At 44.6% G+C, this 21,364-nt stretch overlaps 1 protein-coding gene across 1 annotated transcript; it reads right to left on the reverse strand.

The window, feature by feature from the left end:
* Positions 1 to 551: 551 nt before the first annotated feature.
* DLEU7 (deleted in lymphocytic leukemia 7) lies at positions 552 to 9,549 on the reverse strand. The gene is made up of 3 exons (XM_005240273.1): positions 9,431 to 9,549; positions 9,094 to 9,268; positions 552 to 758 (listed from the first exon to the last, which is right to left on the reverse strand). Exons 1-3 carry the CDS (start codon positions 9,547 to 9,549, stop codon positions 552 to 554), a joined length of 501 nt encoding a protein of 166 aa, XP_005240330.1.
* Positions 9,550 to 21,364: the final 11,815 nt, after the last annotated feature.

Below are 21,364 nucleotides of genomic sequence, written 5' to 3' on the forward strand. Positions count from 1 at the left end.
TTCTTCTTTTTTTTTTTTTTTTCTTTTCTCAACGGAAGATACCGCACCTTCACCTTTCCATTAGTTTATTAGCTTATTAGAGTAAAATGCAGTGCAGATTTAGCAGGCTGTCTTCGTTTGCAGCAGCATCAGGCTGTATACCTTCTCATGAAAGATCTCAAGTGTCAGCTCCATAACGAAGTACTTGAGAACAGTTTCCTGAACTGTGATGAAAATACTGAGATTTCTGACGGTTGCCTTCCCAGCCTCCAACTTTCTATATTCATTTTGAGACCTTATTATTTAAGAATGAATTCCAGTTCCTCCAAAGCAATTTCTGGAGGTGTTCCCATCTCCCATTAATGTGACTTTGGTATGAGTTTGATATGGGAAGGCTATTCAGTACTTTTCAGGAATACCATCTCCATTGGAAAGTCTTCACCGATGTAAAGTCAGCAGGAACTCTTGCTACAGTAAAATCTCCAGGATTCACCTTTCAAGTTATTTGTTATTTTTATAGACCATTACAGCTCATAGGCCTTGCATGTTCCTTGGCCAAGCAGCCTGTTGTTTCACATTGCCAGGAGATTCTGCAGGATTTGTCTCAGAGCAGATTGAACCGGGATATAAGAATCTGAGGGGAAAACTGCAAATGAACAAATGAGTTTCTCAATGATGGTCTTCAAACACTGGTGGGCTTCATGTAAGTCTCTCTCAAATTGTTGTCCCTCTCCTTGTAAAGCCATGTGACTACAGATATTTCTAAACTCAATGCTATCCTGAAACGAAAAGCAAAAGCAAAAAGGTGTGAGTGAAAAATAATGCTCTATAAGTTTTCTAGCCAGGATTTTCTAAGCAGAAAGTTCTTAATCATGAATGTTCATCTCTGATTTAGTGTTAAACATCTTCAGTTTTGAGATACATATACTGTAACCACTAAATACTTGGCAGGAAACTTCGGGTAGCAGTTTCACCTGTTCACTTCTAAGGGACACTTTCTTCCTCAGGCATCATTAATTACTTTTTTTCTAATTCTGTTTCTAACAGACAGACCTTTCGTAGCTGTCCCCAAAGCAATTCCACTCCCTCTACACTGACAGGCAAGGGTAAGACCTCAGAGAAATGTTATATCCAGATTCTCTGGAGAGCTCCCAATGGCTCCCAGGGGGACTTTGTGACAGCAACCCTCACTGAAGCATCACTTCCATGCAGTGTCTCTCATGTTATTACATAACTGGGATCACCAGTGAGGCAGGTGACCTTGACAGCTCTGCTGGTTGCGCACCGTAACAAATTATGACGACTTCCCAGTCCCTCAGATGTGGCGTGGCCTGCAGCATGGGAAGTGCTGTTCTAACACCTGGCTGTGCTAAAGAAATACTCTGCATGGGGCAAATCCTTAATCCAGTCAACCCAACATCACATGTTGCAGCTCATGGAAACCCCTGCCTGCTGTGCTTAGAAAAATCTAAGTGGAGCCAGTTTTTTCCTTAAGGATCTGTAGCACCACCAGCTTCAGCCTTGCCTGTGGCAGGGGAAACCTTCTGCCTGCCATTGAGCTGGGCCAGCACAGGTTTGTGAGCACTGGAAGGGGGTGCTCATCTACTATACACACACAACCACTAAAAGAAAACATTTGCCTCAACCCTCATCTGCTCCTGCCCCTACCTAAGAGAGGGTAGGAGCAGATGGTAGAAGCAGAGCTTTAACTTGCAGTGGTTCTCCAGCCTGGTTTACTCTAGGAAAGTTCTGTGTCAGCACAAAGGGAGGAGCATCTCAGCGCTGGGAATGAACATTTAGAGGTGAAGAGGACAAGACACCTTCTGGCAGCAAGATCAGCCTCTGTCATCCTAAAATTTAGGTGCAGATGTGCTCTCAGTCACAGCCTATGCCTTCATGAGGTCTCATACACAATGAATGTTCCAGGAAAAGCTGTTGCTGATGATACAAAACTGGATGGAGTGGCTGATGCACCAGAAGGCTGCGCTGCCATTCAGTGAGACCTGGACAGGCTGGAGAGTTGGGCAGAGAGGAACCTCATGGAAGTTCAACAAAGGCAAGTGTAGGGTCCTGCACCTGGGGAGGGACAACCCCACGCACCAGTATAGGCTGGGGCTGACCTGCTGGAAGGCAGCTCTGCAGAGAAGGACCTGGCAGTTCTGGTGGACAGCAAGTTGCCCGTGAGCCAGCGGTGTGCCCTGGTGGCCAAGGCCAGTGGGACCCTGGGGTGCATTAGGAGGAGTGTGGCCAGCAGGTGGAGGGAGGTTCTCCTGCCCCTCTGCTCTGCCCTGGTGAGGCCGCACCTGGAGTGCTGTGTCCAGTGCTGGGCTCTCCAGTTCAAGCAAGGCAGGGAACTACTGGAGAGGGCCCAGCAAAGGGCTACAAAGGTGATTGGGGGATGGAGCATCTCCTAATGCTCCTTATGAGGACAGGCTGAGAGAGCTGGGCCTATTTAGCCTGGAGAAGGGGAGACTGAGAGGGGATCCTATCAATGCACACAAACAGCTTAAGGGCGGGTGTCAGGGGGATGGGCCAGGCTCTTTTCAGTGGTGCCCAGCGACAGGGACAAGGGGCAATGGGCACAAACTGCAACACGGGAAGTTCCGTCTGAATACGAGGAGAAACTTCTTTACTTTGAGGGTGGCAGAGCACTGGAAGAGGCTGCCCAGAGCGGTTGTGGAGCCTCCTTCTCTGGAGACATTCAAAACCCACCTGGATGTGATCCTGTGCAACCTGCACTAGGTGAACCTGCTTTAGCAGTGAGGTTGGACTAGATGATCTCCAGAGGACCCTTCTAACCCCAAACATTCTGTGATTCTGTAGGGGACAGAAGAATCTTCTCCTGTAGCATGTGGTACACACCAGATTTTGGCACTTCTCCTTCACTTGATGTATTTACTCTTTTAGTTAGTAGCACCCTGTGATTTTAACTGAAAGGAAATTGAGTTTTAATGTTATTCTTAAAAGCATGAAGTTTCAGACTTATTGTGGGTTTTACCTTTGTTATTAAAAACAACAAAGAAACCATTTTTTAAAACTCCATTTCACCCAGACAATCCCAGCTTCATAATAGTAATAGCAAAAAGGATTTGCAGCTGAAGGATTAAAGTGTGGGTTAACATCAAAACCAGTGCTGAATCACTGCCCCAGCCAGCAAATAGAAGGCATTTGTTATATGGGAATACCGAAACTAGCCATCCAACACCATTCTCGGGCCCTTAGGTATTTTATGATAGCGGTTGTGGGTCTGCTGTGGGCAAGGTGAACTCATTGCTCTGGTACACCCCTGTGCTGAAAAGCCAGGGAGTCCTGAGTCAGGAGGTTAGCTGAAAAGCAGCCTTTTTCACATATATTTCCAAAGTTTCCTTTTTCAGAAAGATTTTGATGCTTTCTTTGAAGGTCGCCTTTCAAATCTCTTCTGTAAAGTTGCCTTAGGTATAAAATCCTTACTCAAATATATTAAAAGGTCAAATAAATTGCACTAAGTAAACAAGCTAGCTTTGCTAGCTTTTGCAGGTGTCCAGCACATGGGAGCTTTAGGATACATGACAGAGAATAAAAACTTGACTTATCTCTCTCCTTTCAGTAAAAGTGGGCAGTAACTAACTGAAGGAAAAGAAAAAGTTTCAGACTAAAAATTCTTTCCATTTTAACTTCAGGAAATAGGGCCCTTGTGAGCTGAACTGATAGAAAGCAACAGCTCTTGTGGTACTTTGCCATTTAAGGGAAGGTAACAGGAATATTTGCAGTGATTTGATTTTAAGTGTTTTCAATTGCAGGACAGGAGCAGATCCTCCCTGAAGCTTTCATTTGTCGAGATCCATATGTTTAGACAGATGAGTTAATAAAGAACCTCCCCCTGAATAAAACCAGCATGGCCTACTAGTTTCAAGGCTCTCTAATTTATGGCTTAAAATTTTCCACTGCTCTAGGTCTGTTTCATGCAGTTGTCACTCAGTGGTAGGCTGAAGTTTCAGGATGTTTCTGATGGCCCAGCTTTTATTTTTGAACCTTAACATAAAATTGATAGTATCCACCAAGTTGCTTTGCTTTTATAAAGAGGCCACTTTTATAAAGGCTTCCTTAGAGAAGATACAAACTGCTTTCTTCCATTTTTATTTTACTCAGAGGTGCCAACTGGACCCATCAAACAGATTCCTACAGCTGGCTTTTACAGACAGCTCCCTTTTTCTTCAGCACACTCAAATTTTAGACCCTGGCCTGCTGCCAACCCTCAACATTTTTTCTTAATCTTTATGCGCCCTGGTAGACAAAATTTCCACTAAAGGCAAAGTGGCCATGGTGGTGCCCTGGTCCAGGTGCTGGATGCTCTCCACTATTGGCGGGCCAAAATCTGGGAGCTTGGTTTGGAGTGCCAAAGCTCCTGATGTCCATTCCTGGTAACTCAGTGCCTCCACCCCCACTGACCTATTTTGTATTTTTCCAATATAAATTCTCAGGATAGCTCAACTTCTGGAGGAATAAAATAGTTATTTTAGAAAGTGATTCCTGTGCTTTTCCTTGGGCTCATGAAAGTCTAAGCTGGAGCTTTCTCCAAGAGGTTCTGTGTGTGGTCAGTGGGGAGCAATAGAACAGTTTATCTGATCCATCTTAGATGGCTGTTATAGGATGAACTGAATCTGGAGTGCCTCTTTCTCTCTGATAACCCTAAAGTGAACACAGCTTGAACAGCTCAATCGTTGGGAAACCTCTGTGGGGCAGATAAGTCCCACCTCACATCTGTACCCCTCTCTCACTTGCTGTTTTCTAAAACAGCTGTGTTTGGAAGATATCTCCTAAGACATATACCACTGAGAATGGTGGAGCTGTTAATTTCTTGTAAAGTCACCATTCCTGTGGAAATAGAAAATCCCCCAAGACCCTAGCGTAGTTCATTCTGTGGTTTGCTGCCGCAAAGCCTTTTTCTAATGCAGCAGGTGCATGTGGAGTGCAGCACTATTAATAAAATGGAACTGCCTAAACATATTTCCTGCAACCTTCCAGAAAGATCTTGGAGGCAATTCCTCACTTGAAGAACTTCAAATTGTCCATTTGTCAGTATTTAAAAAAATATCCACTCAAACGAGTATTGATGCCTACAGCTTGCAAATAACTTCATGGAGGGTGAGGCAATTTTTTCCAGAACCACTCTTCATATTAATTACTTTAAAAAAATGAACATTCAGAGCTATTAGGTCCAGGAACAACTTCATAATATCAGTGGCTGCAAAATGAAAAACGTGCATGCTGGCACATTTGTTCAGTCCGTGGTGGCAAACAGGGACTCTGCTGCCGTTTTATGCGAATTCTAATGAAAACAATTTATCTTGTTTCCGTCACCCCTAAGCCATTATTTATGAATCAGTCTTCAGATCTCGCATAAGGAAAAACGAGTCACTTTGGTGTCGAGAACCGATCTCTGATTTGTGTCAGGAAATCGGCGACCAGAAAACAAGCTGATTAAGTACCATTAGAAATGTCATCTAGCAACAGCCACCCATTCCATACTCCTCCCCCAAAGTGTGCAGATCCCCCGGGTGAAGAGCCCTCGGCTTATGCTGTGCTGAGCAGCTGGCAGAGATGCCTGTCTGCACCAGCCCTTGCTGCTCTTCTCCTGAGAAGCAGGACATCTCTGGGTCTTCAGTTCACTGCTGACCAAAGTCAGTGACGCCTGATGCTGTGCTGTTTGGCCTGCAATGAACTTGTGGTTTCTGTTTTGTTCCTCAGGGATGGGTCTCAACACAGCAAGAAAAGAAAGCCTGCGGCTGGCACTGTGGCAGGCAGGCTTAGCGGAGGCAATGCACCATACCCCTGCCTGCCTGCCTGCGGGAAACCTGACAGGGCTGCCTCCATGCCATCCTTTGAGTCCTGGTGATGCGACTCGCTCTTGGTACAAATTAAGTACCACTGGGCTGATTTCATAGCTACTGAGCTGTTTCGCCCTGACAAGAGATGCAGGGCAAGGGGACTACAGGTGGATATACAGGTCTGCTGAAGCTGTTCCTTTTGGATAGCAGTACCGAACCTGCCACCCCAGACTTCTTCCTCTGCGCTGGGCAGAGCAGTGGCACCGTAGCGCAGGGGCAGGAGAAACTTGCACAGTCAGAAGTTTTTTTATTATCCCACCCTGCCGATCTGGCACCTTTTAAGGACACTGTTTTCTTTTCCCCCTTAAAGAAAATACCATGACTGTTTTGCAAATGGGATGGCTATTTTAACTTCTTAGCGTGATTTATATTCCATTCCCTGCTGGCTGCCATTGAGATTGGCCCAGTCCAATCCGCTACACATTTCTGATTTAGTACTGTCCTCGCGACCCCTCGGTAACTTCAGCGCAGGAGACAGGATGTTATCAGAAAGCTGGAGTAATGCATAGCTGCACCTGAGCACAGCCAGGGCAAGCCACACGCTGCTATTTCGGGAAGCTTTTATACCTTGTATTTTTCTTTTCTAATGCACTCACATTGCTGCTTAAAATACAGAATCTCTGTTAAATAAAAGGCTGCTCTGTTCGCCTTGGCAGTGTGTAATTATAGGAGAGAGACAACGTGGACATTATTAGGGGGCATCTCTGTGGAGGCAGGAGGCGCAAGGAGTTCGCTTGTGGGTGCAATGCCAGTGCACAGCTGGTTAGGCAGCGGGGTGATGCAGTATCCTGGGTCCTGGGACAGTGTGGGAAGAGGCCCCTCGCCCTTCCCCATCTTCATGCAGACCCTTTGGCTAAGCAGTTTCTGCAGCCCTATTGCAGGCAAAATCAGTAACAATGCACTTCCTGTCACTAGTGAAAGATTTGCTCCAAATCCTTGTGGAAGTGTCACTTTTCATGAGAAATTAACACCCACCTTTTAATTGCTGAGGACTAGCACTGTCTCACAGGCACTGGGGTGCAGCAGAAAGCATTCTTCCCAGTACCTGTAGGGGATGGGCTATTCCAGTGCTGTCCTGCCTATTTCTTCATCTAATTTTCCTTCAAGCCTGTCTGGTTTAGATTCATTTTATACAGTGATTTTTTGAACCAGTTCGGCTGATAAACCAATACTGGTACCGTAAACCAAAAAAAGGAAAACAAGAAACAACCCCTAAAGAAATGCAAAACGGGAAAGTCAGGACATCAAGAAGGAACTGAAAGAGACGTAACTGTAGCAATAAATGAGAATTATGAAATACTGACTACTAGCATGAGTGACTGCCTCTGAGACATAAACCCAGAACTTTCCTTCAAAAACACTGAGTGGAAGGACATGCTACCAAGGGCTGCCATTTTGAAGGGACTTTAGCCAAGTCGTTGGCTTAGAGCTTATTTTTAAGGGCTTGTTCATATGAATTTATGAACAGGTTATAATATAAATGGATCCCTTGGAATACAATTTACTTCAAAATCAAACCTGCAGCAGTGAAACTACTCACAATTAAAGGGCTTGGCTATCCGTGACGCAGGGTCTGAGGAAAGCTGGTGCAGAATTTATGTAACCTCATTGTATAGGGGAAGGGGGGGAAGTCCCAGAGCTCAACAGTCATGATAATGGGTTTTCAGTGAAAAAAGGACCTAACAGCTTCAAGTAGAATAGGAAAATCAGAATTCAAAGTATTCCCAGTGGTATCTAAACACATGCTTTTATACAAGTAGATATTAAAGTAGTTCTGGGAAAGAAGAGGAAGAAAATAAAACCTTCATTGAGGTGGCTGTATTTCATCAAGCTAGCATTTGTTTGTACAGAAAACAAATGTCGTTAGTCTTGTTTATTTTAACTTACGAGCAACAAAGAAGTCTTACTGGAAAATTGGTATTGCAGAAGTCCAACCTCTCACTGTACTCTCATTTTTGAAGAATGATGTCTAACAATTTCATTTTATTTTTAACACACTCTTTTTATGTCATGCATAGCTTCCAATATTGCCCTTTCCGTCTCTAGGTGTATTTATTCCTAATAGATTCTTAGATGGATATTCCTGGAGACTGAAAATATTTGGACCCAAATGTTCAAAGGTTGCTTCTGATTCCTGGTGACTGAGTTGTAGCTTGACTTGAGGTAGCTTGAATTTGCTTTTTAACAAATTGTGAACAAGTGCAAAGCCAGATGGACTCAGTATGTTGATCTAGCACACGTGGAAACAGTATCTTGCAATACCTCAAATTCATCAGCAAGATACTGAGAAGCCAGAAGTCACAGCAAAATGTTGTTCGCAAATCCACCAGATGAGATTTAAAGTGGTTACATCTTTGCTGCTGCAGTATCCCCCAGCTTCCCACATTGTGCTCATCTATGCTGGGAAGGCTGGCACAAAAGTAAAAGAGCAGGTTCTAGTTTTAGCTTAGCTGGCCCAGCAATTGGTGTCTATTCCTGATGAGTTTTTCGTGGCATGCATCATTGGTACTAAAAATTGGATAAGAACTGCTGTCTTGTTCTACATGGTATATCCAAGACTCATCATAAGATAAAGACCTTTTGGGCAATGCCGAAGTAAACTGACTTGGAACAAGGCATAGGACATGTATTGGACTTGAACAACTAAACCTATTAATTGCAAGCCCATACCTAGGATTTTTCTTAGGCTTCTTCCTGGGATAGTATGCATAACCACTGCATTTTTTGGAAAATTGAGGATTTTTTCAGGTGTATGTTCATTGGGTCTTATATGTTGGATACATAGTGTATTGATATGTAGTGGAACAGCCATGGGCTCTGCTGGTCGGTCATGTTTCACTTACAGGTTACTGGTCATCTCAGCATCTTGTGTTGTTTTTTGGCTCTTTCAGAACTGGAGAATAGCTTTATAGTTTAAGACTTTATGTGCATTTATAGAAATCTAGACATATAAAACCGGCTTCTGAAAAAGCTCTAAATAATCTTTCCAGGCTACTCAGCATGTCAGTAAGCCTTCATTCTGCCAAAAAGTGTTTTTATCCCCTGAACCTCTCTGATGCAACTACACTGAACTGTCAGTAACTTTCTGTTTTGCAGGCTGTAGCTTAAATTGCTTAACTGCAAATTAATGTAAATGAAACTCTTACAGTCCACATGGCAAGACCCAGCACATGCAATTACGAGTGCAGTCCACTGTCCTTTACCCAAAAGCCCAAGATAAGTGTACTTCTGTCTCGCTCTTGCTTACTTTTGGGTGGAGAGGAAGAGGATGCTCTACAGGGAGAAGGAGAGGGAGCAGGAGAGTCTGCTCTACTTGTACAAGCCGGGAAGTTGCTTCTACTAGTTGGGACATCTTGCTGTGCAGAGCCATCTCTCGAAGCGTCTCACACCTCGCCAGCCTCTCTGGCCTGGGATCACCTGGGCTAAGAGGAGATAGGTCTCCATTCTCTTCCCCTTCCTTAGGGCTTTTCCCTGGGGCTTTTCTCTCTTCCTCCAGCTCCTGAGCCCCACCAGGCTTGGACACCTCCATCTCTTCTCCCAGGCTGTGCCAAGCTGTGCCAGACCTGCTGGTGCTGAAGTGCTACTGGGTGTGGAAAGGCTGTGGGGGGTTGTGGGGAGGGTGGGGGGCTGCAGCAGCCCAGAGGGTGCGGAGAGCCCCTGCCTGGTGCCCAACGGACACAAGCAGAGTGGCCGGACCAGCCATCAGCCTTCCCACCTCCCTTCCTGCTCCAGACCTGTGTGTGGCTTTTTTAAAGCCAGTTTGGCCCCTTCCCATCCTCTTCCCTCGCATCTCTGGCCCCGCTGCGAGTGGCCACCCACCCCACCCACCTCTCCAGCCCCCCCGGCCTGGCTTCAGCAGCTGGAAACCTGGGGGTTCCTGGGAGGGATGGGCAGGTGGGTGCAGAGCTCAGGGCTGACGAGCCTTTTGCACGAGGCAGCGTAAACCCTCCCGTGGTCCCTGGTGGGAGCGGGCTTGCCCAGGCTGGCCCCTTCAAAGGGGTGGGGTGCACGTGGAGTCAGCCCTCCGGAGGCTGTGTTATAAAGCTCAGTGCTGAAGGATTTTACAACGTGTTTCAATGTGTAATTTTAAAGGAGAACAAGGGCCAGGAGCAAAATCTTTCATTCCAAACCCCTCTTGTTTTCGGGGATGTTCAGTGTGGGTCTGGTTGATGCTCCTGCATCCCATGCCAGGTGCCTCCCAGTGACACCCACACTAAGAGGCAGAGACCCCTGGAAATGCCCAGCCAGGTCTGGCTGTCAGGGTTTCCACCAAAAAGTTATGGCTGCTGTGAAGTCAAATCTTCTCAGCCTACCCTTGGTTTTATTACTATTATTATTATTCACAACCCCAAAATGCATCAAATGCATGCGAACCTGTCAAGCTGACAGTACTGCGTTTGGAGCACGGAAAAAAGAAGAAAAAAAAATCTCAAGTAGGAAAACAGTGGGTTGGAAACGGGAAGGCTGAATGAGCCCCACCTGAAATAACTCCAAAAAAAGGCATTTCTGGCTTTGGCAAGTCAGCCAGAAGGATTCTATATGTTTTTGTATATGGTTCCCAGAGGATTTAAAACTGTAAGATTTGATGCTAAACCTATTTCTGTGCTGTGAAACCAGGGACAGCTGTACAAATATTTGCTGTTTTTAATTAAACCTAACATTGCTACTTCCTTCATTTAAGTTAGGTCAAAGGACTGGCAATTTTATGCTTTGATAGATGAAGAAAAACAGTTGTGGGTGTTGTGTTTTAGAAATATGTTATAAAATAAGAAGTCTGAGGGAAAAGGCCTCAGAGGCTATAATAGCTCTACCCTTGTGCTTTCTTCTCAAAGATGTTTTCCTTGTCAAACATTTTGCCTTATCCATATAGCAACTGTTTCTACTGTAATTCTGCTTATTATTTTTCCTTGAAAGACTTTCATCCAAACTTTCCATTTGCTCTCTACTTAAACTTTAGGTAGCATTCTCTCAGCTGTGTGTTCTTTATAAATGTAGATAAATCTGCTTTGTTAGGGGGAAATGAGGAGGGATGTACCTGGTCCTGCTCTCTTTGGACCCCCCTACGTTGCCTCAATCACTCGGCAGAAAATCTTACAGCAATTCCCTCTGGAGAAGTGCTGGTCTTTCTACTGCTCCTCAGAGCAGGACTTTAGTCTCACCATCTCTTCCAAAATCAGGTGTATCAATCCCATCTCAGGGCTAGAGATATGCTATCAGTTTGGAGACCCATTTTTTCGGTCTCACAGCAAAGACTGAAGAGCACCAAGCTGGGACTAGCAGGGGAAAGTTCTCGTTTCAGCTCCATGGCCTGTTGCTCATCCTGGGGGCAAGTCCCTCAGTCTTTCACTATGGGAAATGACGATGATGATGCTGACTCCCACGGTGATGTGTTTGGGGACCTATACAGTAAAAGTGCCAGGTCTTAGAGTTCCTTGGGCTTTTAGAGGAGGGCAAAGATGACTTAGAATTGAGCAGAAATTTCCACCAATTTGTCTTTTTGTCAAGAATTCTGGATGCCTGAAAATGCACTGTCTGTTGGAGAACAGCCATTTTCACCATTTTTTGTTTAAAAATCAGGAAAAAATGTTTAGGAAGTCAGAATAAGACATTTAAATGCCTAAGCATATATTTTAAAGTTTTATTTTTTAATGTGATTTTTTTAGTCTTCTTTTAAGGCAAGGTATAGACAAAGGGCACCAAGGAGAAGTAAGGTGTTTTGCTTGTGTTAGTACATATTTTGTGGTTTGGGTTGTTTTAGAATTTAATTTACAAAATTTTTTGAGATTTCAACTTTTCATCCTCAGTGAAAAATCTCGGATTTTCTGTGGAAAAAAAGTGCATCATTTCTTCCCCTTTGGTGCCTATAGTGGAAAGAGTGGAGGGATTGTCCCATAGTGGAAAGAATGGAGGGATTGTCCCTGCTACCTAGTTTGTTATTTCTGCTTTAAAAATCACATCTTACTGTGCTAAGTGAAATTAGTATGATAGGATTTAAAAATCTTCACTATATTCTCAGTAAATTGGTTATTATTAACAATGTTAGCATGGTTTACTACTTCCAGCAGTTTTACTGTTGCTGTCGTGGTGGTGCTAGGCACAAAATTAATTTGACTTCAAAAGAAAAAACTTTTTTTCCTATAGGTGTAAACCTCATCCATCAGTTGACAGACATCTGTCAGCAGATAGACCTCTGTTCCTTCCTACAGTGCAGGACCCATGCCAGGCACTCAAACCAAACCACAAAAGAGGCAAAAGAGTGGAGAAGTGGGTACAGGAGCATGGAGAAGAACACACAGATTCACAGTTTATCAGCTTGCTCACTTTTTAAGTGCTAGAAAGAAATGTGTTTGTCTTAGGTGGTCTGAAGTTTTGGGGTGGATTAACATTTTCTAAAACTTTTTTTATATATAAAAAAAATAAAAACTTCCAAACCCTCCAATAGACCTTTATCAATAATTTTCTTAGCAAAATGTTATACATGGACAATTGCAGAAATGAGAAGTGGAAGTCTGTCTTTATTTCCAGCATCTGCCTTCCTATCTGCTCATTTTTTAGCTATGTACCATGTGGACCCCTGAAGATATTGAGCCATCGGCCAAGTAGAGAGTAAACCAAAAGGAGATATATCACAACTTAATGCCAAATAAATTATATGCTGTCAAATCTACCTTTGTTACTGCTAGCACCCCTCACCTTATAACTAAAACCATGGCAGAAGAGGTCTGTTAACTGATTTTAGCAGGGTTCTAGTGTGTATCCATAAATGCAGAGGCTCTCTTCCTGACACTGCTGCTGTCCCATCTGCTTTGCCAAATGTGTCTGAAGAGGCAGAAAAGGGTGTAGGAGCCTTTGCCCCCCACTCCAGGACATATAAGAAAAGCCAGGTTTTTCCCTACTGTAATTCTGCTATAACTCAATGTGCTTTTACAATCAATGAGTTTTTCTCAATGAGTTAACCACCCTTTCAGAAAAACAAGATGAATAGCTGCTTATTTTAATTTGGCAGCACTTTGAGCAAATACAGCATTTTTTCTGTCTCATGTAGCTCAAGGCTAAAAACCCAAAAAGCAAGAAGACTTCTTTTCCCCCCCTCCTTCCTAAACGAAATTCAGGGTTTTGTGGGATTCAGCACAATCCATGGGATTTATGTTGCACCTGTTGTATTCTCACAAGAAATATCAATTAAAATATTGTGACTTTGGAAGGAACATAGGAAATCTATGAGGGGAGTCGAGCTCCACGTCTTTTCTGCACCTGCAGCCATCTGCCGTCCCAGCTTGCTGCCCCTTGGGTGAGGGGGGCCTGCCGGGCCGCTGTCATGCGCCGCTCCGTCTCACCGGTGTGCAGGGAGAAGCCCATTTCCCCCACCTGTGCTGTGCTCACTGTTTCTTGTTTGAGTTGGCACCTGTTGGTGGTATTGGGGTGACAAGGCCTTGCAGACATAGTGCTGGAGTGTTTGGTGGTGCAGATTTGGGATGCTCTCGGTTGCCCTTGAGTGTCTGGGCTGTGAGGGGGGAAGGAGAAGCTGAGATCTTGTAGCAGTTAGCTCCAAAGCCCAACCAAACTTGATAATAGTTTTTAAAAACTGCAGTGCCTGTGAGTCAATAAGCCTTTGTCCCCAGCTGGTGATAGTGGGATTTTCCTGGAATGGTTGGGTTCTGCACTGCTGATGGTTGCTGCTGTTGCTGTTTGCACATTATGGTGCTGGTGGGATGGCCCCAGTGGAGCAGGACCTGAAGGAATTCAGGCTTGAGAGAGACTGTGTGTCCAGGAAATTTGCTCAGAATGTGTTGATCTAATTTGAACTTGATTAGGTTGTCCTAATTATATCTTTTTTATCTTTTATTTTCTTTTTTATCTTTTCCTTTGCCTTTTCTTTTTCTTTTCTTTTCTTTACTTTTTCTTTTCTTTATTTTATTTTCAATGTTATTAAGGAGAGCTCTGAACTGTTGTGGAGGCAGAATAAACACTTGTAAAAGATACAAAGCCTTCAGCTTCAAGGCAAAATCCAACCAGGAACTGACGAGAATTAGAAAGAAAACTGTCTCTGGGGACAATGCAGTGTCATTATGTCCCCTCACTGTACACCCTGCACTTTTCTTAGGAGAGTGCTGGGGCTTGTTATGGGCAGAGGATGGATGTATAGTCTGATCCACCAGACCCACTAAACGATCCAGGTTTATAAAATTCACTGCTACAATAAATAGTTTTTAGGGCAACCCCTGCTCTTATCCACATAGTGGAGGAAGGGTTTCAACTCTCAGTTCTTACAGGTGTGGCCTTACTATGAGCTGAGAAGCTCTGGGGAAATGTTGCATCCCTTATCTTCAAGCTGTGCTAGAAGAGGATTCACTGCCTCATTGGGAAAAGAGCCTGAAGAAGGGAACACCGTTTTGTAGCCCTGCCATTCTGGGAAAAGCAGGTGCTGGGCTTCTGGCCATGGCCCAGGGTTGTTTTGGCCTGGGAAAAAAAGTTTGGTATAGCCTATACAGCATAATGGGAACAAGGATTTGGAGCCTGCCTATATACTGCCCTCCCTCTACCCTAGCTGAAGGCCACAAACAATTATTTGCTCACTACTTGTACTAATTTCTGGACTGGCAGAGTATTTCTAGCAATGTGGCAGCAGGAGGGGCAAGGACCATGGAGTGGTGTGGAGGGCACACTCCTTGGAGCCCTCACAAGGGCAAAGCAAGTGGGACATTCCTGTTTGCCAAGGGAAATATACCTGGGCTCTGCAGTGGCTGCTGCCACGTGGGGAGTTGGGCAGCAGGAATAAACATTTCACTTATCCCTGAACTGTAGGAAATAGGAGTTAAAATTCCCTCACCCAGATATATCCAGACCTTCGTGACTCCCTTTCCTGGTGGGGATATTAACTACCGGACTAGTCAGCAAGGGAGGGCAGGAACCGCTGGTGTGAACACTGCTGAATAAAAGAGGGTCAAGGTAGAGCCTGAGCACCAGCCCCTTGTCACCCACACTGCTGAGCTGCTGCTTGGTCATTCTTCACTAGCAGCTGTGCTGTAAAACCACCCAGAAAACCTACCAGTTTTCTACCAGTAGCTATCGCTATTATACAAAGAAGGGTGGAAGCTACTGCTGCTGCCCAGCATGGAGGTACTGGGGGGTGCTTTGCTGCTGTGCAACTGCCCGTGGGGATGAGGCCCATGGGTATTTAGGCAAAGAAATACTGGGATAGTGGATATTAATGGAGCTTAGGCATAAGCCAGGCACTGAGCAATTACAGATGCTCAAGAAACTTTGAGAGACCCATATAAAATACGCATGGATAACAAGTAGAGGATTTCAGGAGCATAGTTTTGAGCACAGGCATGTGATTTCTTCCATTTAATTATCCATTGCTTTGGCTGGATGTTGAACATAAGGACAGCTGTACTGATTTAGATCGGAATACCACCAGCCCACATCCTGACTGCAAAAGTAGCAGGGGATACCCCCAGTGTTTTCCCTGAATAAGGCTCATGCCCAGCATTTTCGGTGTACTCACCTTGCAGCTGTCTCCAAAACAGGCAACTCGTCTGCCTGAACTGTGGCAGTGGGGGACCACGTTCATAGTCTCCCTCAGGGAAAAGGAAAACAGTGACCACAACGGGACGCCTGTTGTTGAATGAGAACAGGCAAGTAAGCTGTATAGTGTTTCCACAGCCTCTGATCATTCTCAGCTAGAGTTGAGTATTTTTTTTGTGCCTGTGATGGGGTTTTTTTGTTTAATAACTCACAGTGGATCCCTCCCCAAGTGCTTGTCTACTCTCCTTTTAAACCCATGCAGCCACAATGTCTTCTGGCAACAAAGTCCATGCTTACTTTCTCCTTGAAGAATCACTTCCCTACATTTGTCAGCATGGCTCCCCCATAGCCCATTGGTCTTGTACTGAAAGGGACAAGTGAGTACCCAGTCCTTCTCTATGGCAGCCAGCATTTTACAGACCTGTATCGCGTTTCCCCTACCGCTCCTTTCTAGCCTCTTCTGATTCTCCTGCCGCAGGTTAGTGTCCCCACAGAGGGCCAGCTGGGACTGTCTCTTGTTCTGAAAGCACAGAGTCAGCCCAGTTCGCTTACAAAATGATGAACACCTGAATTAGCGTGGGTGGCTTAGCACTGGCGCGGTGGAGACAACCCACGTGGCTGGTTCTGCTGGCTCAGCTCTGGGGTCAGGGCTCTGCAGCTGAGGGCCAGGCGCAGCAGCTGGGCACTGCAGCCTCTTCCACCAGTGTGGCTCTTCCTGTGGTGAACACTTGACCAGACTTAGGTGTATGTTCCTAGGATATAAATACAAAAATATTTTCACTCTCGTATGTGTCATTCTGGGGAGACATTTTGCCCTCAGAACCGACCTTTTTATATAATACCACCAAATACATGTTGCACCTAAGTGGAGATACTCTGTTAGAAATAAATGTGCTTATAAGCATTTGGAAGTGTAAAGGTGATATTTATAAAGTGACCAGAACACCCACTATGCACTGCATAAGCCAGTGAAAATAACAGCTGCTGAGTTTTATCAGCTTTAGAGCACCACGGGAGCAGCACACAGAGCGGTTCATCTGCAATGTGTCAGTGCTGAGCACAGCTGACTAATGTGCTGCTGTAGTTAAAGACAGGGTAATCATAGAGAGACTGTAAGTAGATGATAAAATAAGTAGCAGTTTTATGGCTTTTCACATGCTTTCTCCTAATATCCACATCTGTGCTGTATTTGTGAGAGTAAAAGCAATGAAAATTCCTGCAGGTCAAAATAACTTTATTCTTAAGAGTATACCTAGGGTGTTGTCTTCCCTCCAGCTCAGTGGTAAACATGTTGATGTTGGAGTAAAGAAAGGGCTGGTATTTTTCCTGGATGAGTGAAGTACAGTTTTACCATTCTGCATTAACTGTTTCAGATGCTGTATACAATTTTTTAACTACTAACTGTGTTCTGATGGTTTATAAGTAAAAAAGCTTTTCTTTTTTAAAAATTCGGAAACCACTAAGAGCTCGACATAAAATGTGGGGAGTAAAATCTGACAGGAACAGAAGAAAATGTAATTACCTGAAGTGACAGTTTTGTTCTCAGAACAGTTTCCACCATGGAATGGCATTATTTTTTGAAATTTTCTGGATCTCTGAAAGAGATGCAATTTGCATTTTCCTTAGGGGCAATGTCAGGTAAACTAATTGAAGCTGCAGTTCAGTGGACACTGAAAGTCAGCATAAAGTGGCACTGGTGCTGAAAGACACAGTCCCACCTTCTCCCAGTCTCGCCTTGAATTCCCGTTCTGCATCACCTCCTCCTCTGTAGTTGTGCAGAGAACTGGAATGAGAAGCTGCACTGGGTTTAAACTTACCCGGAAGAAAACCCAGTCTTCAGATGGATTCCTCCCCCAGGGAAGCTTGTTTTGCAGATATGCAGGCTGCTGTGCTCTCAGAGGGAGGGATGCTCTGGGGCAGGAACAAGTGATGGGAGGTGGGGGATTACTTTTCTTAGCGATACTTTTGCCAGTTTACAATGTGCAACAGACTGCTACCACAACTAACCTAACAGTAACTATTAATATTAGCCAGGAATAAGTGGGACTAGTTACTTATTTATTAAAACCCACAAATAAATATAACCCTGTGTCTTTAGAAGTGGGGATATAAGAATGGTTTGCATTTTTCTGAAAGTCTAAATACACATTATTTGTCATGGAAGGGAGTTGCTACAGGCTGAGGCTCACCTGCGCTGGCTACAGTTCACCTTGCAGATGTGCTGAAGGATGGTTCGTGTGTTAAAAGCAAGTGATTCATAATTGGACCTTCTGGGAAACATTATGGGTCACCTAAATTCAGCAAGGAGTTCAGGGAGAGGAAATTGAGATTAAAAGAGCTGAGGGACTTGAGCTTGTGCTGCACACAGGATATCAGGTGGCAGGAAGAGGAACCGACTCTGACCAGAGGGGCCTGCAAAAGAGCCTGGCTTGGTAGGGACAGACCTGCAAGGCTCCCAGTGAGGATGTGAGCTGGCTAGGAAGGTGGGAGGGAGTCTCTGGATAATTTTGAACTTTGCAGTAACAAAGCTGTTTCCAAAGTGGGAATGTTCTTGGGAAAACAGGAAGAGAAGGAGGTTGAAGTAGAGCCAAAAATTAGGCTGGGTGAAGAGCAAGATTCATAAATCTGTGTGCCATTCTTGCCCGCTCTCACAGAATCCCCATCATGAAAGGAAACCATACTTCCATGTTTGAAAACTGCACAGCAACACGTGAGTTGAGCAGCTGAATGAGAGACTGGCTGTTGGAAGAGTCAGGGATTGCAAACTGAGAACTACTTATGTTCACAGGAGGAAAACGGTGTACAAATATCCTACTGTTGAAGAATCAAGGTCAGGTCAGGTGAATAGGATGGATAAGGCACATTGTTCATCTAATGAAGAGGCTGAGTCAGGCCTTCAGTGAGGTGCGGATGAGGCTACATAAATAAAAACACTAATAAATCTGCTGTCAGTATTGTACTCTTGCTTGCTGTTTATGCATGTGGGCTCAGTAAGGGGTCTACTGGGTGCACATTTAGCAGTAGAGTCCTAATTTTAGCTAGATAAAACTTAAGCATACCACTCTAAATGGAGTCCTGTATATTTTCCCTTTTGTCAATGGGAAAAAAAAGCAACCTCGCAGGGTGACACATTCCATCGTCAAACTGCCACGAAGCTCCCTATAAACGATGTTTCTAGATAGGTGGCTCAGACCATGTGCCTATTTTCTTGATGGCTGAGGTCAGGTAGGTGAATCCCAACCACAGAAACTACTTTTTTTCAGAGTCATTATAGAGTTTTCAAAACTAATGGCTGAGAAGCTGGATGAAGCTTGCAGTCACTAATATTGATCTGTAAGTACATTTCCATTTCCCCAAAATTATTTATTTCGGCATCTACCCATCTTCCACATTTATGATGGCAGCTCCCGCTAGATTTGACCAAAGAGGTATTGTTTTGCCATTGATGCTCCCACGATACGTGAGTTCATCTCAGTCTGCTGTTTGAAACAAGCGTATGAGGGGTGAGTCTGCTGTTTGAAATGAGCATATAAGGGGCCAATTCATTGAGCACAATTTATTCCAGATCTTTGCAGAAATATATGATGCTCTTGAGCCCGTACAGATGTGTAGGCAATAGGGAGCTGTCTGGCTGCACAAGTTTTTTATATATTTTTCAACTAAATCAGAAATCCAAATGCAAAAGTCAGCACTTGAGGATGTCTACATGGATTTGTGACTCTCCTGCCTGAGTTCTAAGGTTATAAACCAACGAAGGGATTAAACGCACATGTACATTTTTTTTTTCTTTATGTGACAGACCTAAGATGAATAACATCGCTCATTTACCAAATCAGAGAACATTTAAATGGGAAAGGTTTCTTCAAATCATTGAGGTAAAATCCTGGCCCTTTTGAAGGTGGTTTTAGGTTGGTTTTGATAGCACTCAGTGTCACTGTTTTTCACAGGAAGACATTTCTTCTGCCAACTCTGGTAGTTTCCCATGTGTATTTTATAGGGCCTTGTCCACTCCAGCTTAAAAATACCAAGAAATGGGACATATGCTGCCAATCTTGAGGCATATACTGACATAAAAGAAAGTTATTTAATAAAACTATAATATAATTCATTTTATTCAGTCCTTTCAGAAAGCCATGTGTGAAAGAAACAGAAGGCAGTAGAGAAGTGATGCTGTTGGCAGTGAGCGCACAAGTGCTGTGTTTGTCTGAACCCACAGAAATGGGTTCAAGGAAGATTATAGCTCTGTATATGTACACATTCATCTCCTGAGTCCTGTCATGTCCGTCCCCCTGACCCTAGCGCTGCCCTCTTCAGAGGTGAAAACCAAAACCACCAACAGCTAATCAGGTGCTCGGCCAAATACCAGTGGGTTGTGTCACACTTGCTCCAAGAGCCCTCCTGCCAGCAAGGCGTGATCCGGACTCACAGCAGGCGCATCCTCGGGAAGCAGGAGACTCACCTGCAAGAAGGTGGGCACAAGCCTGAACTGGCCATGGGGAACGTGGACCAGTGGGATTTTGGTGGATAACTAACTGCCCCTACTTGCAATCGAAGTTTCAGGCAGAGGGAAACACTGAATCACTGTGTCCCCCTCCACTGCTGCTCCTGCTGCTGGAGAACTGCTCTGAGCTGGGAGAACAGCACAGGGCGCTCAGCAGGCAGCATACACTCTCTTCATACCTCTGCACAAGCAGCACAGCTTAGATTGAGCAGTGACATGGAATGTTTGGCCCAGTTTGGCTTACACGCAAACTGTCCTTGCCTGCAGATGCTAACTGCGGGCAGCAGACAAAGCTGTGCAACGCCATCTCTGAGTATTTCTGTGGTGCTAAGGAAAGGAGGGCCAGGGCTGAGCTCCAGTACTGGACCCTCTGTTACCCACGCTGCTTACTGGTTCACTTTTTCTTTTTCTCCCTAGCCCTACTTTGGACCTCTCCAGATAGCTCTGGCCAAGACAGTGCCCAAGCATAGTTTTAGTCAAGCCTGTGCCATCTTTGCTTCTCTCTATCTTACGTTATTCCCTAATTCTATTCCAGCAGGTTTTTCATCCACAAACTCCCCCACATGCTTTTACATCATGGCCCAGGGCATGAAACATGGACCTCACAGTCTTGATGTAAAAACATAATTCTGGTGGGCTGCAGCCTTGGCCTGCACAAGTTTAGAAACTTTGAGCTTGAAAAGGTTACACAGAATAATGATGACACCTGAGGGCAAGGTGTACCACATGAGGCCTGCAGGAGATGTTGAGACGAGGTGGTATGGATGCAGTTTGCTCAGGAGGAGCCTTGTCCCATGCAGTGTAAATGAAAGCCATGTGGTGCCTGCTAAATGGGCACTATTAATCTAGTTAGACCTTGTACCAGGGTTCAGATTGACAGAAACTGGAAAAGATGATATCTGTTCCAACTTTCAGATGATGGCTTGACTTCCCTTTAGCCTAGGGTGTTTTTCAAGTGAACCCCAGATTTTCTTGGAGTTGTGGTTGTTGTCACTGCTGGGAGTGTATCGCAGACCCTACAGCTGGGGAAATGCTGGTGGCTACTGCATAGGGTCATGGAGGTCGGCCAGCCCCCGCTGGGAAAGCTCCAGAAAAGATGGTCCCTGAACTCCAGGGTCTCATGGTTGCCTAATCAGAGAAGAAGGAAGGCTGTATCTTTTACAAATGGCTTGAAGAATCCAGGATCAGGATGCGAGGCAAAAATAGGGTCAGCCTGGGAGAAGTCTTATATTTGCAGTTAGTTTTTCAGTATAGAAAGAAGCGATGACAGCCTGTTCACTTCCATCCAAATCCCTCTGTCATCTAGTCTTGGGAGAGAACCAGGGTCTTTACATGGGGCACACTATATTTTTAATCCAATTATAATATGGCTGAGTCCCCTTCCTAGAGCTCAAGCTGAAGCATGAATACAATTAGACAGCAAGTGAGTTTAACAGCCAGGGCCATAAACTTGATGGTTTGCGTAATTTAGACAGGAGTTTCCTTG

This window comes from Falco peregrinus, chromosome 4, assembly GCF_023634155.1.
Source record: "Falco peregrinus isolate bFalPer1 chromosome 4, bFalPer1.pri, whole genome shotgun sequence".
Taxonomy (NCBI): domain Eukaryota; kingdom Metazoa; phylum Chordata; class Aves; order Falconiformes; family Falconidae; genus Falco; species Falco peregrinus.